The 20,157-nt window shown below is 41.4% G+C and overlaps 1 protein-coding gene across 3 annotated transcripts in view; it reads left to right on the forward strand.

Moving 5' to 3' along the window:
- The window catches only part of LIN54 (lin-54 DREAM MuvB core complex component), an 85,549-nt gene that overhangs the window by 14,934 nt on the left and 50,458 nt on the right, over window positions 1-20,157 (forward strand). For all 3 annotated transcript variants that reach the window (XM_020988422.2, XM_020988423.2, XM_020988424.2), the window contains exons 2-4: window positions 7,297-8,030; window positions 12,523-12,643; window positions 15,269-15,411. In XM_020988422.2, coding sequence (XP_020844081.1) covers window positions 7,297-8,030; window positions 12,523-12,643; window positions 15,269-15,411 — 998 coding nt within the window. The remainder of the gene's footprint in view (window positions 1-7,296; window positions 8,031-12,522; window positions 12,644-15,268; window positions 15,412-20,157) is intronic.

Genomic DNA, 20,157 nt, shown 5'->3' on the forward strand with positions numbered 1-20,157 from the left:
AATCTGTGATAACCAGAACCAGCTTGTGTCTAGCCTGTAACAGAAAACAAGAAGGGCACTTAAGCAGATTGGACGCTGATATTTAGTAACAGAATAATGCTCCATTAACAAAGCATTCTAACTCCACATTCTCAGAAATCCCATTTTCCTAAGCTGGGAAATAACATGGTAGGCATAACCATGTATTTAAGGACAGCTTTCTAATTCTACCTTTCATTTGTGGGATGGTCTGTCTTTCCTTCCCTTCAGGCAAGGCTGCCCAGAGGAGAGGGGAACAGGAAGAAAAGTCCTACTTTCTCTTGGGCTGACTCCCTGCCTAGTGACGTGAAGGCTGCCAGGTCTTCAGTCCGATTGGCGCTGTCCAGCTCCCAGGCCAGCCCATGCAGACCTAGGAAGTTCAGTTTTCCACTCAGCAGCATCTGTACCTGAGATGTGGATCTGAGAGCACTGATACCTCTTGGCCTTTGCCCTGTTGCTGTAATCATTGTCACCTAGAATTGGAGGGAACACAGTTTCCCCCAGATGATAGTGCCCAGACAGTCTCTGTTAAAGTTAATTTTGTTGCTAGATGTATCATTGGATAACAGGGTCCAAGGAGAAGAGCCTAGCATCTTACCCTACTGGAATTGGATCTGATCCTGTATTTTAAGGATTCTAGATTTCAGAGTAACTTTTTTCTGATATCTAACTTTTTCTATATAAAAGGTTATTTTTCTTGCAACTAGCTCCTAATATTTCACTTTTGAAAAATTGTTCTCAAACCTTTTCAATTTGTCATCAATTTATGCAGGTTAAAAGATATCTCATTTATTCATTAAATGAATACTTATTGAGCTTTATTGTATGTCGTAGGCACTGGGCTAGGCTCTTAGGAGACAGAGGGAAAAACAATTCCTACTCTCCAGGAGCGAACATTTTTATACGTAGAAAAAGTAAGTCCAAGTTAATTTGAGGAGAGTGAGGATGCTAACCACCAGGGGATTCAGTCCTGCCCCCCCCCCCATGGCCCATGAAGGAAGTCTTGAAGGAAACTAGGTTTTCTAAGAGAGAGCGCCAAGGAAAGTGTATCCTGGCATGGGAGACAGACAAGGGGCTGGAGTGTGGCATTTGGGGAGAACAGCAGAGGATCAGCTTGGCTGGAATGGAGAGTGAATGAAGAGGGGTGATGTGAAGTCAGCCTGCATTGTATCCTAGAGGTGATAGGGAGCCACTGAAGATTCTTTTAGCAAGAGGGTTTGGGAGGTTTTGGGTTTTTTTGTTTTGTTTTTTTGGCAAATAGATTGTGAGAGGGAGAGACTCCTCAGCCCGGAAATTATTTAGGAGGCATTGTTGTAGTTAGATAGAGGAGATATGGAGGGCTGAACTAGGATGAACTTCCTCAGGAAGAGGAAAGAGGATGATTCTAGAGATAATAGAGAAGTAAAATGGATCAAATTGACAACTGCTTAACTCTGTCATGACCAGAACCCTCTTCCCCCGCCCTCAATGCCCCCTCCACAGTTCCTGGTAGGGAAGGGCCTTACTTGGCCCATCGTATCTGGGCAGCCCCAAGCTTGCTTCACTTTCTCCCCTGCTCTGCTCGTCTGCTTGCTAGCCACACTTGCTGGGCCCTACCCACACCCCATATTCTGAAACCATAATCTAATTAATACTGCCCTTGCTCCTACTACAGGAAAGGGTGAGTCAGTTTATCCCCCAAGGGGTCCACTCAACTTTTCTTGTCTCCCCTGTTAGAATGGGAGCCGTTTGAGGGTGGGTACTGTCTCTGCTTTTGTATGTGTCCCCAGCGTTTAGCACAATTCTTGGCACAGTTTAAGTGTGTAATAAAGGCTTTTTTATTCATTCATATGAGGAGTGAGGGGAAGTGAAGAATAAGGATGACTCAGTTTGAGAATAACTGAGAGGATGCTGGTGCCCTCAGTAGAAATAGAGAAGTGTGGAGAGGTAGGCTAAGCAGGAGGTGTTAACCTGGAGGCTGGGAACTTGGTTTTTAAAGTACTTTGATCATTGCATTTCAGTATAATTGGTTTACTTTATAATCCTGTGTATTTTGTGTTAGGTATTTAAAAAATTATTCTGAGAAGGAGCCTGTAGTTTCTTGGTACTTGGATTGCTTCCTCCTGCCTACTCATAGTATTTTTCCTTTGAGGTGGAAGCTCTGGATTTTGTTGGCTGTGACGTTGCTGGGACTTTGTCTCTTGGGGCTCCTTTCAGGAGGTGACGGATGAATTCTTTGTATCTTTATGTTGCCTTCTGGTTCTAAGAGATCTGGGTAACTTTGATTTATGATTTCTTGAAATAGAGTTTTTCTGCTTTTGGGGGGAATCATGGTTTTTTGGGAGTCCAGTGATTCTTAAATCACCTTTCCTTGACCTGTTTTTCAGATCGGTTGTTTTTGATATGTGATAGCTTACATTTTGTGGGGGGTTTTTCCAGGCTTTTGCTATAATATTTCTTGTCTAATGGAATCGTTATTTCTATTTGGTCTCTTCTAATTTACAGGAAGTCCATTTTGGGGGTAAGGTTTACTACTCTCCCTTATGAGCTTCTTATCTTTAATTTATTTCCTCTAGAGCCTTTATTTCATATTTTTCATTTCTTCATTTCATGTAGGTATTCATGAATCCTCATGGAAAGTAATTTTTTTTTCCTTTGAGTCTCTGCAGTTGTTATGCAATTACTCTTTCCTTTGAGGCTGAACTTCTGGGGATATCTAGGGCTACGGTGGTTTTTCACACTGGTCAGTGCTTTACTCATTTCTTCAGCTTTCATTCAGAGCCAGGCTTCCCCCACTGCCAGCCTTTGGGCGTGTGTGATAATCTCCACCTCTTCTTGGGGTTAGGCCCCCTGGGTCTTGGGCACCAGCTTCTCCATGAGGCCTTTCCAGGCCTATTTTCCCACCAACCCCACCCCTTGTGCCCTTCCCCATTACCTTGTATCTGATTTTTATGTGTCTGTATGTACATTCCATTAGAATATTAGTCCTTTGAGGCTTGATATGGTCTTGGTTTTGTTTTTATATCCCAAGAACGAAGCACAGTGGCTGGCCTGATTGATGAGTAACTTTGTTTATAATTCTTTGTTAATTCTTTATGATAGGTAGACAACAAACATTCATTAAGTACTCACTGTGTGCCAGGCCCTGTGCTAAGTTCTGTGGATACCAGTAAAACAGAAAGGTAAGCCTTGCCCTCGAGGATCTTAGATTTTAATGGTGGAAGACTCTAAAGGGTCTGCAAAGGAGGGTAGTGGAGGAGGGAGAAGGTACCTGTGCTGGAACATGGCGGTAAAATCTTGAGTCAAAAGCACAGCCAGGAGGGCAAGGAAACTCGGTTGGCCTGGGCCTCGATTATCAAAGGGGACCAGTATGGTGGAGGACTGGGTCAGTGTAGGAAGACTCCAGGTGCTAAGGGAAGTTCCAGGATGAGAAGGCCTCTGAGTTATGGAAGAGGCTGCCTGTTTTTCCCCCTGCGTATCTGGGACATTAGATACAGTTCTTGAAATTACTATTTTTAATTTACATAAGGTCAGATTTCTTCAACAATTTACAGTTTTGTGTAGACAGTGTAGTAGAGTGCTGGGCTTATTGGACTGGGTGGCTTCAAGTCAATGATCTGAATTAAAATTCTGTCTCTGACACTAGCTCTGTGACTCTGGGCAGATCTCTTAACCTTTATGTGCTACAGGCGACTCCCTGGGTCTTCTGTAGTGGTCTCTGTTGATGGAAGGAATTCTCATGCCAGGAGTTACCTGTGCTAACCAAATCACGGTGCCTTTGAGTGCATTTTCTCCCAGCGTACTGCTGTGCTCCTTGATTGCTTAGTCTTAAGAAAATTTAACCCAAGAAAAACCACAGAGATGGGATAGCATTTTGCTTTTCTAACATTTCTAAACTAAATCTTTTTAATCTCCATCTTCTTTCAGCTTTGTTTCAGGCATTCTACTGTGGCAAAGCCATGTTTTCCCAACGTTTGTCTTTGTTAATGAGACTTCGTTAGCAATAACAGTTGTAGTTCTTTCTGAATAACGATGTCGTGTTGTTTCCCTTAATCAGAAAGCATTTATTAGGCACCAGGCCCCTGACGTTGCAAGGACAAAAATCAAACGGTCCCTCTTGGTTGTCTTGCCAGGGGAAACAATCCATATCCATGGAAGTAAGCTAGCCAATCGACAAACCTTTGTCAAAGCTCCCATCTTGCATGAGGCCTTGTGTTAAGAGTGGAGTCCACCAGGACAAAATTGAAATGTTCTCTACTCCCCAAAGAACTTCCAGGCTAACAACACACAGACAGACTCTCTCAAGTGACTGAGTGGGCACCAGCGATTGGAGGGAACCAGAAGTCGTCCTCATCAGTTCTAGCTTTTACTGAAAAGCAGGATGTGTGGTTTGTTGGAAGTATGTCATGGCCAATAATGCTTATCTTTAGACTTTTAAGGTGATGTTACTCTTTCCTCTCTGGAGGTTTTCCAGTGGCCTTTGGCCAAAGCAGGTAGGCCCAGACCAGCAAGAACTGTGTAGGCCTGTGTACTTGGTTTACCCTGAACTTTGGAGGGTTCTCATCCTGGGTGTCTGAGATGGCTTACTGGACTTATAGATGAAATGTGACCATAAGACAAAGATTTCCTGGATGTGGAGCTGTTATCAAAATGGGACTTCAGCCCAGTTTAGTTGGCTCGAATGAGTGAATAAAAAATCATTTATTAAACACATACTGTGTACCAGGGAATTGTACTGGAGACACTGACACAAAAACTCATAGACCATCCTTAAAGAGCGCACACACACACACACACACACACAACACACACACACACACGCGGTAGTGGCAGCTAGGGAGAGGTGTTTTAGCTTGATCCACATCTCTGGTAGGTAGGGTGAATGCTGACTATTTCTTTTCAAGAATGGTTGTGTTAATCTGATTTCTTCGCCCAGAACAAAAGGTGGAAAGGAGGTGGTTTGTAGCCAGCTAGATATGGTGAACTCCTATGAAGTAGGCACGGTCCTCGGGCAGGTGAGCGGATGGACTGGGCCAGCGAAGTGTGGAGATGCAGCATAGCAGCAGCTGACAGCATAGATTAGTGTTATGATTACTCTGTTAACTTCTTTAGTGTCCATATGGAGGTGGGCATGTTATCTATGTGGTCATATGGGAGGATATTTTTCAGTTCCATTGAGTAGATAACTCCTTTATTCTTTTTTTTTGGGGGGGGCACTTGGGGTTAAGTGACTTGCCCAGGGTCACACAGCTAGTTAAGTATCTAGTGTTTGGTCTGAGGCTAGATTTGAACTCAGGTCCTCCTGACTTCAGGGCCGGTGCTCTATCCACTGCGCCACCTAGCTGCCCCTCCTTTATTCTTAAATCACTTAAATTCTTGTGTTTATTTAATGCCTCATCAGCGTCTGTGAAAAACATGAAATGTTACTGGGAGGAGATAAGTGAGATGACTTATCATGTCCTGGGTATGTGCACACCAAGAAATAGTAAGACAGGTACAAGAAGATAAAAATGCTGTTAACCTCACCTGGTCCAAGGAAAAGACCAATTTCAAAAGTAAAGAACAATCAAAGGAGTGGATTTTGCCCACAGGGCACACTGATGCACTGTTGGTGAATATCTGAATTGGTCCAGCTACTTTGGAAAGGAGTTTGGAATTATGCCCCTAAAGTCACTAAACTGTACGTAATCTTTGCTTAAGTCCGTAAAAATCCAAAGAAAGAGGAAAAAGACTATGTACAGAAACATTTATAGCAGTGCTTTTTGTCGTAGCAAAGAACTGGAAACAAAGAAGGTGTCCATCATTTGGGGAATAGTTGAATAAATTCTACTATATGGGTGTAATAGAATATTTATTACATTGTAAGAAATGATGAATGAACTGGTTTCAAAGAAACCAGAAGAGTTGTGTGGGTTAATGTAGAGTGAAGTGAGCAGAACCAGGAAAATGTTTTATTTAACAACATTGTAAAGAAAAACATCTCTGAAAGACTTAAGAACTCTGATCAAAGTGATGACCAGCCCTGATTCCAGAGGTGCTAAACCTCTGGGGGTTTACAATGAAACATACGTTTTCGTACGTAGCTAACATGGACATTTCTTTTGCTCAACTGTAGTTATTTGTTACAAGGATTTTGTTTTTCTATTTTCAGTTTGGGAGGGGAAGAAGGTGACTAGCAATAGGGTTTTCTTAAAGAAAGAAAAAAGAGTCATTGAGGCATTTACAGAACTTCAGAGAAGAGGACAGAAGGAAATGCAGACAAGCAACACAATTTAAAAGCAAGCTGTTGCTTAAGATAAATTCATGGTGTCATGCACAGTCCCTTTTTTCTGTTCTACTTTGCATATAGAAATGCACATTTTATTCGGCGTTTGTTAAGTTCAGAATAACAAAAAAATAAAATTGATTTAAAACAAACAAACCCAACAGCTGTGCCTACAGAGTTCTGAGAAAAGAGTCCTGCCTTTTGCTAAGACTGCTGTGTCACCTGAATCTGCATTTATGACTCAGAAGCCTGGGGCAAATGGACCTAAGTCATATGGTTAACCTTCTGCTACCTAGGTGTTCATGAAAGTTTTTAATAAAATCAAAACCATAAGTTTCTCTCCCAGCTCAATTCAGTGTTCCCAGGATACAACCCTGGCTATTTTAGACATGAATAACCTAGCAGTTAAAGACTGATCATGATTCTTTTCTTTGTATCTTTTTTCCGTTACATGAAATCAAGATTTAAGAGTAGTTTAAGAAACAGACAAATCATACAGGAAATCTGTGCCAACTGAAGGCAGTAGGGGCAAGGGGAGGAGGACTAAAACTTCACCATCCTTGACTTCGTGAATTGACGATAGTAGGTTCCAGCCGTACTCATCATAGTTTTTGCCGTCAAGTAGAGGCTATAACTATTGGATCCAAGCCTCCATTTTCGGGCCTGATTCTGAACTCTTTCACTTCACACAGTCACGGACTTCACTTTCTCCAGTGCCATTGTGCTGCTTCCTTGCCAAGTCCACCTTGAATCTCAAACTCGTGTCTTGTGCTGCCTCCACAGGGAAGGAAGGGAGGGGACTCATTCTGGCTAGGAACTACGATTCCCAGCAGCCTGCGCTGCCAGAACTTTTCCTTCATGGAGGGAAAGTTGCTCTTGAATACCCAGTTACATTGACCAAAAAAAAACCTCCCTTTCTCTTTGGTATAGAGTTTTCTTGGAATGACAGTTTTGTCTTTTTGGAAATAACAGTTTCTTTACTGGAGCTCAGTTGCTTCTTTTAGCTGATTTTTTTTCTCCCATTTTCATTGTAGTACCTGATTGTCAGCTTCCAAGTGGAAGAACTGTCATGGAGGTGGTGTCAGCTGAGGTGAACAGCTTACTTCCAGAGGAGATCATGGACACTGGTATAACTTTAGTGGAAGATGATAGTATCGAGGCTGTTATTGTTTCATCCCCAATGGGAGATTCAATTCCCATGGAAACGGATCTGCAAGAAATTGTCAACATAAATTCATCCAGTGAATCTGCAACCACAGCCATGTCTATTACCACAGAAGCAGTCACAGTGTCTAGTAACCACACTAACAAAGTTGTTGGGAATACCGTAGTTACAAAAACAGATTTGAATACTGTAAAAACAGCCTTTCCAAGTGGCCTTCAAAAGCTTGGTGCCCAGACACCTGTGACTATATCAGCCAATCAGATTATTTTAAACAGAGGATCTCAGACATCTGATCTTAAACTTGGCAGTCAAACAATTAAACCAGATGGACAGAAGTTAATTGTCACAACTTTGGGCAAGTCTGGCCCACCAATTGTTTTAGCCCTACCCAATAACCAGCTGCCCCAGACTCAGAAAGCCGCATCTCAGACACAGTCAGGAGACTCTAAAGTGCAATCTCAGCAAATCAAAGTAGTTACTATTGGAGGAAGGCCAGAGATGAAGCCTGTCATTGGTGTGTCAGCACTGACACCAGGAAGTCAGCTGATTAATACTGCAGCTCAGCCTTCTGTGTTACAGACGCAACAATTAAAAACAGTGCAGGTAAAAAAAAAAGGGTTGTCTTTTAAAAATGCATGTATGTGAAACTTCGATCAGTTGTAGGTATGTATCAGGGTCATTTATATCCAGATTCTTAACATAATATTTTATTACATATAATAATATAATATAAAAGAATAACTTTTGAATGTTGCTTTTAGTGTATACGTGAAAATAATGATACCTATTGTATAGGAAGATTTTCAGCATATAAATTAGCTAGCCAAAGAGCTGTTTTGGTTGAATTTAATTTTGAACACATAAATATGTATTTTGTATGTATGTGTTGTTAGTGAAAGTTTTTTATGCATGAGAAGAAACATTAACCAGTTACCAAAGATAGCTTTGCAGGAATGGAACAAGGTTTTGTATTCAAACAAATAGCCTTCAGTACTAGAGATCAGCAGATCTTTATCCTTTGACCGTGAATTACCGTGAACCTTAGCTTTGGAGATCTACTGTCACTGCACCTTTTTTCCTATGTCACCGATGGGACACTGAGGTGGAAGGTAACCTATGTAAGGTTACTTATTTAACAATTAAGACTTCTTTTTCTCAGTAAAGACCTTCCTTATCCACTTTCTCTTTGGAGAATCCCTCTTACTGTTGCTTTGGGGTCCTACTTTTGTTTATTCCCCATTCACGCTTGGCTTTCCTCTGTGATCCCCAAAGCCATGACCACTAATGGCCTTCTAGGACTCAGTCTTCCAAGTGGGGACAGGAAATAGAAGCTGGATGTGAGGCAAAGAGGAGGCTTAGAAAGGTTGCATGGCTGAGTTGATAGACAATAGGGGTTCTTTTGGGTCGTATTTTGTAACTAGAAGCTTGTTCTCTAGATGGTCTTGTCTTTTTTCATAAAAAACACTACTGTGAAATGTCCCCATTTACTTTACATCTGATAGCATCTATAAGAAAACTTCCAAACCTGGAGGTAAGCCAAAACATTTAGGTCTATGGAAAATACCAATCACAGCAGTAGCGATCAGAGCTCCTATTTACATCATTAAGATTTACACAGTGTTTTACTTAAATCAGCTCATTTGATCTTCACAGAAACCTTGTGAGGTTGGTTAGTACCAACTATAATAATAGTTTATTCCCATTTTACAGATGAGGAAACTGAGGCTGAGACAGGTTCAGTGACTTCACAGCTAGTAAGTGTCTGAGGCAAGATTTGAACTCGGGTCTTTGTGACCCTGTATCATTTCGTTCCCCTACATATCACAAAGCTCATACATTTTATTTTGTCCCTTTTCTTTTTCAGGTACACAGAATATTTCCCATTTCATACAATTCTTGGTTATCTGGTTTCCCCTAGCAACCTAAAGCTGTTTTCTAGGACAGAAGGAGCAGAAGGTCAATAGCTTTTGGTTAGTGGGCTAGGGAGAAGGGAAGGTATAATCAAAGTCTCAGGAACAATTGATCATGCAGTGTGACCTTCGAGGGGTATGGTCACACCGAGACTCAGCTGCAGGCCCTGTGCTGCTCAGGGCAGAATATGTAGACTGACCAGAGCTGTCCGGAGCAACTTAGGTCAGCTGTCCTGCAGGGAATACCGCGGGACCTGTGCGATAATTGTGGCAGAAGAATCACTGTGATTATCTTTTAAAAAAATGAAATATGGACAGCAACTCTGGCAGGGTGGGCCAGCGGGTGGGAGCAGCCTGTACGTCTGTAGAGCACCATAAAGTTGACACAGTGCTTTATGTGAACTTAGCCCATTTGGTTTTTACCAAAACCCCAAGTTGTAGCTGCCACAGGCATTATTGTGTTTTGTGGATGAGGAAACCATTGTCCTCTATCGCCCCCTTTGTTCCAGTCTCTGAGGAGAAAGTCTGCTCTCTCAGTAAGAGCAGACCCTCACTCTTTGTGCCCTTGATCTCCTCCCTTCCAAACCTCCTGAAGCCCAAGGAGACCTGAGTTCCAAGTTCTTCCTCTGACACAGATTGATGATACAATCTTGGGCAAGTTGCTCAGTGGTTAGCAGCCCAGATGCTGCAGTGGCAAAGGGAATTCACTCATTTGGAGCTACTTACAGTAATGAAGCCATTGGTCTAGACCAGATTTTAAAAATTATTTATGAAATAGAGAAATTTGTAGTAGACTTTTTTTTTTAACCGTTCAACAAATATTTGAGCAACTAAAAAAATTATTGAAGTATTTTGGTAATTTAGGGGGTTTTCTTCAGTTACCTGTCACATTTTATTTATCCAGAATATCATGTCTACTGAAGGTATCAGGTCAATAAGGCATCTCTTTTCAAGGTGCAAGAGCACATTAAATGCTCTTTTATTTATTATTAATAATAATCGATGTTTCTGTAGCACTTTGTGGTTTTCACGATCTCACGTGAACCTCTCATGATTTCTTTCCCACCCTTTTCTTTCTTGTAAGTGCCTCTTTTCCAGCTTGAAGGTTAGTTTTATGAGCTCTGTTGGACCCGGAGCTGGGAAGACTCAGAATCTCAGATTTGGCTGCCTGTTCCCCAGGCTTCCTAGTTGGTGTTTCTTTTATTATATTTTTCTAATTAAATAAGGTTATTTAAAATTATCCTTTGTACTTTGGTAGTGCTCAATTCCAAATGTAATTATGTTCCTAATAGAGGGACCTTTTACCCCCCTTTTATATGAGAGCCCTTGAGTTCCGTTATAAAACTGGAGATCTTTGGCTTAGCAGCCTTAAACATAGGGAAGGATAAGACTTTACATTTGTTCATGAACTTTTTAAATTTGGGAGCATCTTATTTGTTTAAACTAAGTTTTATTGATGCTTTTTTTTTAACGTCATAGTAATTTTTGGAAATACCTTACTCTTCCCCTTGAACACTCCCTTGTTATCAAAAAAAACCCAAAACAAAACCAGAAACACCCAATACAGTGGCCCTGTGTGACAGTGTATTCAGCAGTCTGCCCTAGTAGCTATTGCACCTCTCTGATGAGAGGAAGGAGGTATAACAGCTTAATGGAAAAAAAATTTCCTGATTTGAAAGTATTTGTGTTAGCAAACACTGTAAGTAGATTAGAATTATAGAAAGTATAATGAAGAACTAAGTATTCTTTATATCAAAAAAGACAAATTATCATTAACTTTTTAAGAACTTAAGTATTTGATGCCTTTTTCACCTTTTTCATCCCTGAAATTCATTAATATTCAGCAGGCCACTAAAATTCTTACTAATTTTGAAATTTTACACATTTAGTAGGAAATGAGGGCTATTTTTCACTTTTCACTATGGGAATGAATCCTCATTCACTTGGGGATGTGCTGCTTTGTTTAAATCCAATTATAGATCCCATTGTTAGACTTTATGCTACATTTCCTATTTTCTGTGATTCCCCCCCACCCATAGGATTTTGCATTCATAATGCAAAGTGATTGTGTTTCATTGAAATAGTTCAGTTTGGAATTTGAGCCCCCAAAGCAGGGAATACATTACTCTATGTTGTGTCCAGTATATTGCTCATTCATGTTGGCAATATTTTATAATATACTTCGAGGCAGTACGGTGCCAAGCAGAGACTACTGGACTTGGAGGCAGAAGATAGGTCTGTACCTTACCTCCATTATCAACTAGCTGTGTGACCTTGGCCAAGTCACTTAACTTCTTTAACTTTGTTTCCTCATCCATAAAAGTGGAGCTATAGTAGGATTATTGGGAAGATGAATGAGGTGATGTATCTAAAGTATTATTTAACCATGTAGTTGTGTGTGTGTGTGTGTGTGTGTGTGTGTGTGTGTGTGTGTATAGAACACCAATCATCATTACAAAGTCTTGGTTCTTGATTTTAATAAAGTATTTGTGCAGCTTGAAAATATTTTACGCCTAGAAGTTGTTAGGGAGCTGCATGTGAATTTGAAACAGGCAGTCTTTACTACCTGATCATTCCCTTTACAATGGGCTCTTAGGAGTTGCTGTTTATACAAATTTCTCTTTTTCGGTTAGCTATCCTTATCTACTACAGGAAGAGAGTTTTTTAATTAAAATAATTCCTTGATATATATTTGTATTCTACTTCTGGAGGCCTGAGTAGTATTTAAAAGTGACCTCATTATTGACTGAAAATAGTATTTTCAGGGAGTAAATAGCACTAGATTATTTCTCTAAAGTGGCTCCTGGTTCTGTTTCACTTTTTCCTTTTAGCATTCCACTTCATTTTGGGGAAAAGAAAGCCAAATGGTGTTTTGCTTTTTATTAAATACGTTGTTGTTTTGCTTGTGATTGATCATAAATTTATATTCCAGAAATTTTAAATGCCGTTATTACAAATAGTATATAATGTGCAGTGCAAAGAGCTATGCAATTTTTTCAGTTGTGGAATTTGAATTTTTTTTTTTAGTTGTGGAATTTTTAAGGGTGTGAATATTTTAGCAACTGAAATTAAATTAAATTCTTATTTTTTGCTAAGTAAATGGTGGTTTTTGTTTGATAGCTGTGTCTTAATTCTAAGTAAATGAGTACTTCATAGCAATTGACCCAATTATTTATACCTTTCAGATTGCTAAGAAGACGAGAACACCAACTTCGGGTCCAGTGATCACCAAGTTAATCTTCGCAAAACCAATTAATAGTAAAGCAGTTACGGGACAGACAACTCAAGTATCCCCAGTCATCGCAGGTTGTATTTATTTATTGCTTCCTAAGCTACATTTTTACCTTCACCTTATATAGATTTACAGGACTCTGAGCTGTGTTCCTTAGCATCTTTCTGTGTGCATTTTCAGTGGGGAAGGGAAAGGCAGCTGACATAAGCTTCAGTTAGCTCTTGAGGAGTCATAATTGTTCAGTGTATGTAAATCACAGAACAGTGTAGCTCAGCTGTGAAAAACCAGCTCGTTACCTTCTCTTCTGAAGCAGAATTTGATTCCTCAAATGAAAACAGATGAAACATTACAAATAACCACCTCAGGAGTTCAGATGCATTTAAAAAGAAAAAAATCACGGACCTACACTTGGAGGTGTGGGACCATCATGCTTACGTAATAACTTAATACTTATGTAATAACATACAAAGTGCTATGCGTTTGGACTTTGGAGCACAGTATTTCAATGAAAAGTTAAGGGACTTGTTTCATTTTTTTCCCCTTAATCTTATTGGCACCTTCTTTAGAGTTTATATCTCTAAAAACTGCAGACAGACTCTCTGGTTGGCTTGTCACGTAGCAAGCGTAGGAAAGGTTTGCTGTTTTTGGAAGGATGTTTTATTTTCGTACATTTCAAATTGTGTTCCACTGAAGTGCCTGTGTTTTTTTGGGCTATAAATTGTTCATTTTGCATGTTGCTCAACAGTAAAGTGCCATCAGCTTGAGAATCTCTTCATCGTAAATAATGATGTAAAGAGGTGGTGTTTTTTTTTCCTTTTGGTAACAGGATTAGTTTTAGCTGTGCAGCTGTTACATTTGTATTCGGCAATGAAACAAACTACTCTTGAAAATCATCAGAAGTTCTGACTTCCCGTTAGCCTTGTCCCTGTTTTGGTTGTTAGAGTACTAGGTCATACTGGAGTTTGTAATTGACAAGATGTCAATGCATGATTTAATTTCGGTGCTAAACTAATAATACCAGTAGATGTAGCTTATTATGTACCTTTAAAAAACCATACAAAAGATGTCAGGAACATATTAACCTGCTGTGTGAATTACCCTGTTGAATAAAAATGAAAAGAATCATTGAATTGGAGAGGTGGAAGGGATCTCCTTAGCCTTCTGGCCTAGCCCGTACACAACATGCCCGACAAATTGTTGTCTAGTCTTTGCTTGAAGATTCCCCAAGAGGCAGCTGGGTGGCCCAGTGGGTAGAATGCTGAGGGGAGGAAAACCCGAGTTCAAATCCTGCCCTAGACCCTTCCTAGCCATGGAGTCACAGATCCTCTCTCAGGCTTAGAGATCCCATCTGTCAGACAAGGATCATGAGAACACCTCCTTCACAAGGTGGTCTTTGTCAACCTCTTCATTGACATTGTTATCATCATTACTATCATGTGTCATCACTATTGATATCATTGTTGTTATTAGTAGTAATCATGAGGGAAAATCTGCTCTCTGTCGAGGGAGCCCATTCTATTTTGGGCTAACTTCCTGACGTCAGTCTGAAATTGTTCTCTTTACAGCTTCCTTCCACCCCATCCCTGTTCTGCCTTCTGAGGCCCGATAAAACACGTTTCATCCCTCCTTCACATGTCAGCTCTTGGAGTACTTGAAGACAGCCATGTCCTTCCCGAATCTTCTCTTCTTCAGGCTAAAAATGTGTCATTCCTTCAACTGCTCTTTGTACGACACAGACCTGAGGCCCTTTGCTATTTGGGAGTAGGGGGGCTCTTCCAATAGACACACCACCTTCTTGTCCTTAAACTTTTGACAACCCGACTCAAATGTTAGAGTCAAAATGTGAAAAAAACAATGCTGCTTTTATTTTTCAGTTCATGGGTCGTACAAAAAGATGGAGAGGAAGATGGCTTTTGGAATGACTGTGTACTTTGGCTTTGTAATCCCGCAGGGAAAGAAAACTAAAAACGTTGCCAAGTGCCATTTTCTCCTTCTTACTCTCCTCCTTCCCTTTAGTTCTGTGTCTGTGAATTAAACAAAATGAAACTTTTTTAAAAGCAACTAACCCACCAGATTATGGCATCATAGATTTAAAGTTGGAAAAGATGGTTGTGTTAGTGCAGAAAAGAGCCGCACAGTTAGATTGGCATACTGTGCATTTAAAAAGTAAACATTGGGCCAGTCCCACATGCTGGGAAACTTGAATATTATTGAAGAAAGGAATATTTGAAAGTGTTAATCCAAAACTGACCTCAAGCCTTACAAAGGACAAAAATGGAATGGGAACTTGTTTTCAGTGGCCACAATAAGAATTCATCAGATGAGGTTCTCAGTGTGTCTACAAGTATGTTCATATAGCACATGGTGTCAGAGTTCAGGGATAGAAGGTTTTATAAGGCAGCTTCCTGAAACTCAGACCCCAATTCTCTCCTTGCATGTCTGTCTCAAGTTTTTAATTCTAGCACAATTGTATAGATTTGGGGTTCAATGTTATATGTTACAAATGTTATAAATAAAAGTCATTAACTTGTTTGATTATACCCTATAGGAGTTCATTCCCTTTGACTGTAGATCACACTTGGGTTCTACGTGTTAGTATGTATGAAGTAATACAAACATAGCTAACTATCTGGGGATGTACTACAGAACACTTGAGGAAGGTTCACGCTACTATCTGAACTTCTTCCTTTCGTTTGCAGGGAGAGTTCTGTCACAGTCTGCTCCGGGGACTCCCCCAAAGACCATAACAATATCTGAAAGTGGCGTCATCGGGTCAACTCTCACTTCTACAGCCCAGACACCAAACAAAATAGCCATCTCGCCTCTGAAATCTCCCAACAAGGTAAAAAGATTATTTTGTGGTTGTTGTAGTTCTAGGTATTGTGATTAATGTCTTAACTTTTTTTTTTATTAATTTATTTTGATTTATCAGCAATCACTTTCATGTGCTTTTGAGTTTAAAATTTTTCTCCCCCTTCCTCCCCACCACCCTCCTCAAGACAGCATACATTCTGATATAGGCTATACATATGCATTCCTATTAAACATATTTTCACATTAGTCATCTTGTAAGTAAGTTCCTCCAATAGGAGGAACCACCAGAAAGAGGAAACAAAACTCAGCAGAAGAGAAAAAAAATAGCAAATAATGTGCTTCGATCTGCATTCAAATTCTATAGTTCTTTCTTTGGATATGGCTAGCTTTTTCCATCACAGGCCTTTGGAGTTTCTTAGATCCTTGCATTGCTGAGAAGAACTAATTCTATCAACATTAGTCATGGCACAGCGTGGCTGTTACTGTGTACAACATTCTCCTGGTTCTGCTCACTTCACTCAGCATCAGTCCGTACAAGTCTTTCCAGGTTTTTCTGAAGTCTGCCTGCTCATCGTTTCTTATAGCACCATAGTATTCCATTACATTCATGTGCCACAGCTTGTTCAGCTAATGTCTTAGTTTTTATTGTAGTGTGTCATCTTCCACTTTTCAGTACCTCCTAGTGTCTAGCACAGTGTCCCAATGGGCCTCAGTGTGATCATGTACTTCGGTCCCTTAGCTTCTCTGAGCCTCACTTTCCTCATCTGTAAAATGGGGATGATAATGCTCACATATCATAGAGCTGTTGAGACAAGAGCTTTGCAAACTCTATTGAACGTATAGTAGTAATGACCGTTAATAGTAATAAATAACATTTGCTGGCCCAGGGCTCCAAAAGGAAGCCACATGTTCCCAGTAAGAGCCCAAGTGATGCTTGCAGCTGTCATGTGTTTGGAGAAGCTGTCAGTCAGGGCCGCGTGTAGTCTGCTTGTGCGCTTGTGGCTAGACCCTTTCAGGGCTCGCTGTCGTCCTTCATTTTCTCTCCAGCTGTGTTAATGGGAGGTGTCCGTTCCTGTCCCTTAGGACCATATGACTCTCCCCCCCGATTAGTCAGCCTGATGGTGCATTATTTCATTTCCTGGCAGTGGGGGTGGGTCACAGCTACACGTCATTATGAGGGCCCAGTGTTGAGCAAGGTCTTCCAGAGGGATCAAGCCTCCCTGTTGGGGAGCCTTGTGTCTGCTGATGCGCTTGATCAGTACAACGCCGGACCCTTCGTGGTGGGTGGCTGTGACCCACCCGCGTGGTTACATTGCGTGAGGCTTTGTCCCCTAACCCCCATGTTGCACTTGCTAGGTCTTTGTCCATGAGCGGGTAGAGAAGGTCACCTTTTGTAGTTACTCATTTGGTCAAGCATTAGGTCAGTACTTTCTCAGCTGTTGTGCAGCCTGAGGTCGGGCCCTTTGTGCAGTGAGCGCTCTTTCCCTCGGCTCCTGGTGGACTTAATGGCAGCAACAGTTGTAACGTTTTGTGTCTCCATGGGGTCAGCAGAGCCATCTGTTAATCCGGCCTCTCCTGCTTGTATCTGCTGGCACCCATTTGGCCAGCAGGGATCATGATGGCCTCCCTGATGTCGACACTTCTTGGTGACACAAAACCCACCAACTCACGTGAAGAGTTAGTTCTGGCAGGCCCAACTCTGCCTGCTATTGAACATTCCATTTCCGATTAAGGATCGAGAGCTCTGGTGCCTGCCCTATCTACAGAATCCTGCACTGAGTCGCTCAGCCTGTGGGACCCTGACTCGTCTTTGTGTTTATTTTCTACTCTCGTGTCCACATGGGAGGGACTGTCAGCTCTAAAGAATGGGCCACATCGTCACGATCATTCTAGTGACAGAGGTGTCATCATTGTGTTGAAATATGCAGCCGTCCATTTGATACTCCCACCTAGCCATCGTGTGCCACTCCACTGGTGACTTTACTCCAAGGGAGCAGTGTGAAAATGTAATCAAAATCTTCCCAAACTGAGCCTACGAGTTCCTAGAGCTGGACGTTGATTTTAAAAAGCTTTGGCCAAAATCAGAGATGTCATGTCACTTCCTAGACAATGCCCTCTGCACCCTGCACCACTCTCAGGTATCAGTGAGATGATTGGAGTCACTTCTTTGTCCCTAGTGTAGAGGCCAAGAGCCACCTGTTTCATGAGAGTTCAATGGTGAATTTGTTGTGGGGAGAACAGTTGGTTTCACCATGTTCTTAATGAAGGCAGTCATTCCTGTCACCTTTCTCAGGAGATGGGACCACTTCAAACTGCTTATTTCCTTTGGTGCAGACAGTTCTGATGGTTTCCATTTGTGCCTTCCCACCATCACCAGGTGGAGCTACCCAATATGGCGTTTCACAAGAATGGCCCCTTGGTGTCTAGGGGTAGCTATTCCAATAATTCATTCCTGTAGGCGGAAGCCACCACAGGAGCTAAGAGTGCATTTCCTCACTCTCCCTAGCCCTCAGTCAAGGGAGCTTAAGTACCTTGAGTGGTGGCATGTCTGTATCCCCCATTTCAATTTCCTTACCTCTGTGTTTAAGAGCTTCCCAGGGTAATGATGACTTGGGGATCAGTATACAGTCACCACAGGAAATGCTGAAGTCTCAGCCATCCCATAGTTATTGATGCATGTGGCCTTTGGTCGCCAAGTAGAGATGCAATTGTTAAATACACCTAGGGACCTTGACCCCATCTCTGTGCCACGCCGTATCAATCCACAGCCTGTATTCATTTGTGGCCAGGTAACAAGGCTTTGGCAGGGACAGGAACAGCACCAATAGCTACTTTATTTTCTTGTATTTTTATTTCTTGGTATTTTTGCATCAACCGGCAGTAGGGGTTAACTATCAATTTTTTTTTACCTCGGTATCCCATGCTTTAACAACCAGATCCATAAAATCCCTTTTGACAATCTCATTCATCTCATTCTCATTAATCTCCTTTAGAATAAATATAAACTCTTCTGTTTAGCTTTTAAAATACTATACAATTTATATTTCAAGTCTCATTGGACATTACTCACTCTTCTGTGTGTACCTGTTTCTCCCACTAGAATGCAATCTCATTGTGAGTAGGCATCCTTCACTCTTTGTACCCGTCATCCCAGTACTTAGCACTGTGTGTAGTAGGTGCTTAATAATTCTCATTGATTGATTTTTTTGTTTCTGTCCACCACTGTGGCACCTGTGCATCTACCCCCAGTTAGTACCTCCTACAGGTACTCTATAGAGATACTAGGCATTATGTCCCTTTGATTTAAGAGTGAGACACGGGGAATCTGACTGGGAGAGGCAACTTCGTCCTGGGTAAGGCACCCCAATTAGGCAGTTGTGGATCTTCTGTGCCCAGCATAGGTACATTTGGGCATAGCTTCCTGGCCTCTACATTCGCCATTGAGGTGAGCCTGATCAGAAGCGTGTGTCAGGCCTAGACAAGAAACCCCTGATTCTCCATGCTCTGGCTTTTGTGCTTGGGTGACCAGGAAGCTGCAACAAGGGAGTGCCCTTAGGCCTCCAGTGTGTGGCTTCTTGTCTTCTAGGCCCTACGCTTACAACCCCTTGGGCTGCCTCTGAGACTAAGGTGCACTTGTCCTAGAAAAAGAAAAAAAGAAAACATCGCATACTTATCTGGAACAGTACTTGTGGTCCAGCCTGCTGTGTTTGAGAAGTTACCATTTCTTCCAAGATCAGGATGGGGGGACCTGGAACCTTTCCTAGGGTCCCCTCAGCAAGGGCCCCTCATTTACCCTGTGTTAGAAGTCTCTTTGAGAAAGTCTCAGTTTACATTTCTGAAGCCAAGAGCAAGAACTCTCTCAAGTTTTAAACTGATGCAGCACCCCTCATCCCTGACAAATTATCTGGGGTGCACTTGGTGGTTTGTCTGTATCCCCAGTGCCCAGAGCCAAAGAGTCAAAACTCAGGAAGCACAGCTTTTAGTGGTCTCCTAAATCCCAACATTTCGAGCCTGGTGCCCAGAGAGTCCCAGAGTAATAGTTGTCTTCAGGGTGCTCGTCCTCATCCTACGTGTGGTCATGTGAATTCAACAAGGGACAGTTCACAACATTCATCATCATTTGGGAACAGGTATTTTTTATTGTTTTTTTATTGTTTTTTGACATCTCATTGAGTCATTAGCTTCCTTTTGGCCAGTTCTAATTTTTAAGGAATTATTTTCCTTAGTGAGGTCTTCTACCTCTTTTGGCATTTGTCCAATGCTAATTTTTAAGGATTATTTTCTTCAGTATTTTCTGGGCCTCTTTTACCAAGCTGTTAATTTTCTTTCCATAATTTTCTTCATTGCTCTAATTTCTTTTCCTAATTTTTCCTTTATTGCTTTTACTTGATTTTTAAAATCTATTTGTTATTGTTGTTGTTCTTTTTAAAAAATATGTCTTTATCTCTTGGAGTAATCTTTGTTTGGCTTGTATCCAGTCAGCATTTTTCTTTGAGGTTTTGCTTATAGATGTTTTCAGGTCATTGACTTCTGATTTTGTGTCTTGAGCGTCCCCATCACCATAGTACTTTTTATGGTCAGGTTCTTTTTTTGTTGTTTGCTTATTTTTCCAGCCTGTTTCTTGACTTTGGACTTTGAGTTGGGCTCTGCTTGCCTCTGGAGGGGATGGCTAGCCTGAGCTTCTGTAGCTCGATCTGGGTAACTGTAGGTTTTTGGTGCTTCCAGAGTGGTATGATCTAGGGAGAGGTCTGGTCCCTGTCTTCCTGGTCTCCAC

This window comes from Phascolarctos cinereus, unplaced genomic scaffold (assembly GCF_003287225.1).
Source record: "Phascolarctos cinereus isolate Bilbo 61053 unplaced genomic scaffold, phaCin_HiC Scaffold_9;HRSCAF=440, whole genome shotgun sequence".
Taxonomy (NCBI): Eukaryota; Metazoa; Chordata; class Mammalia; order Diprotodontia; family Phascolarctidae; genus Phascolarctos; species Phascolarctos cinereus.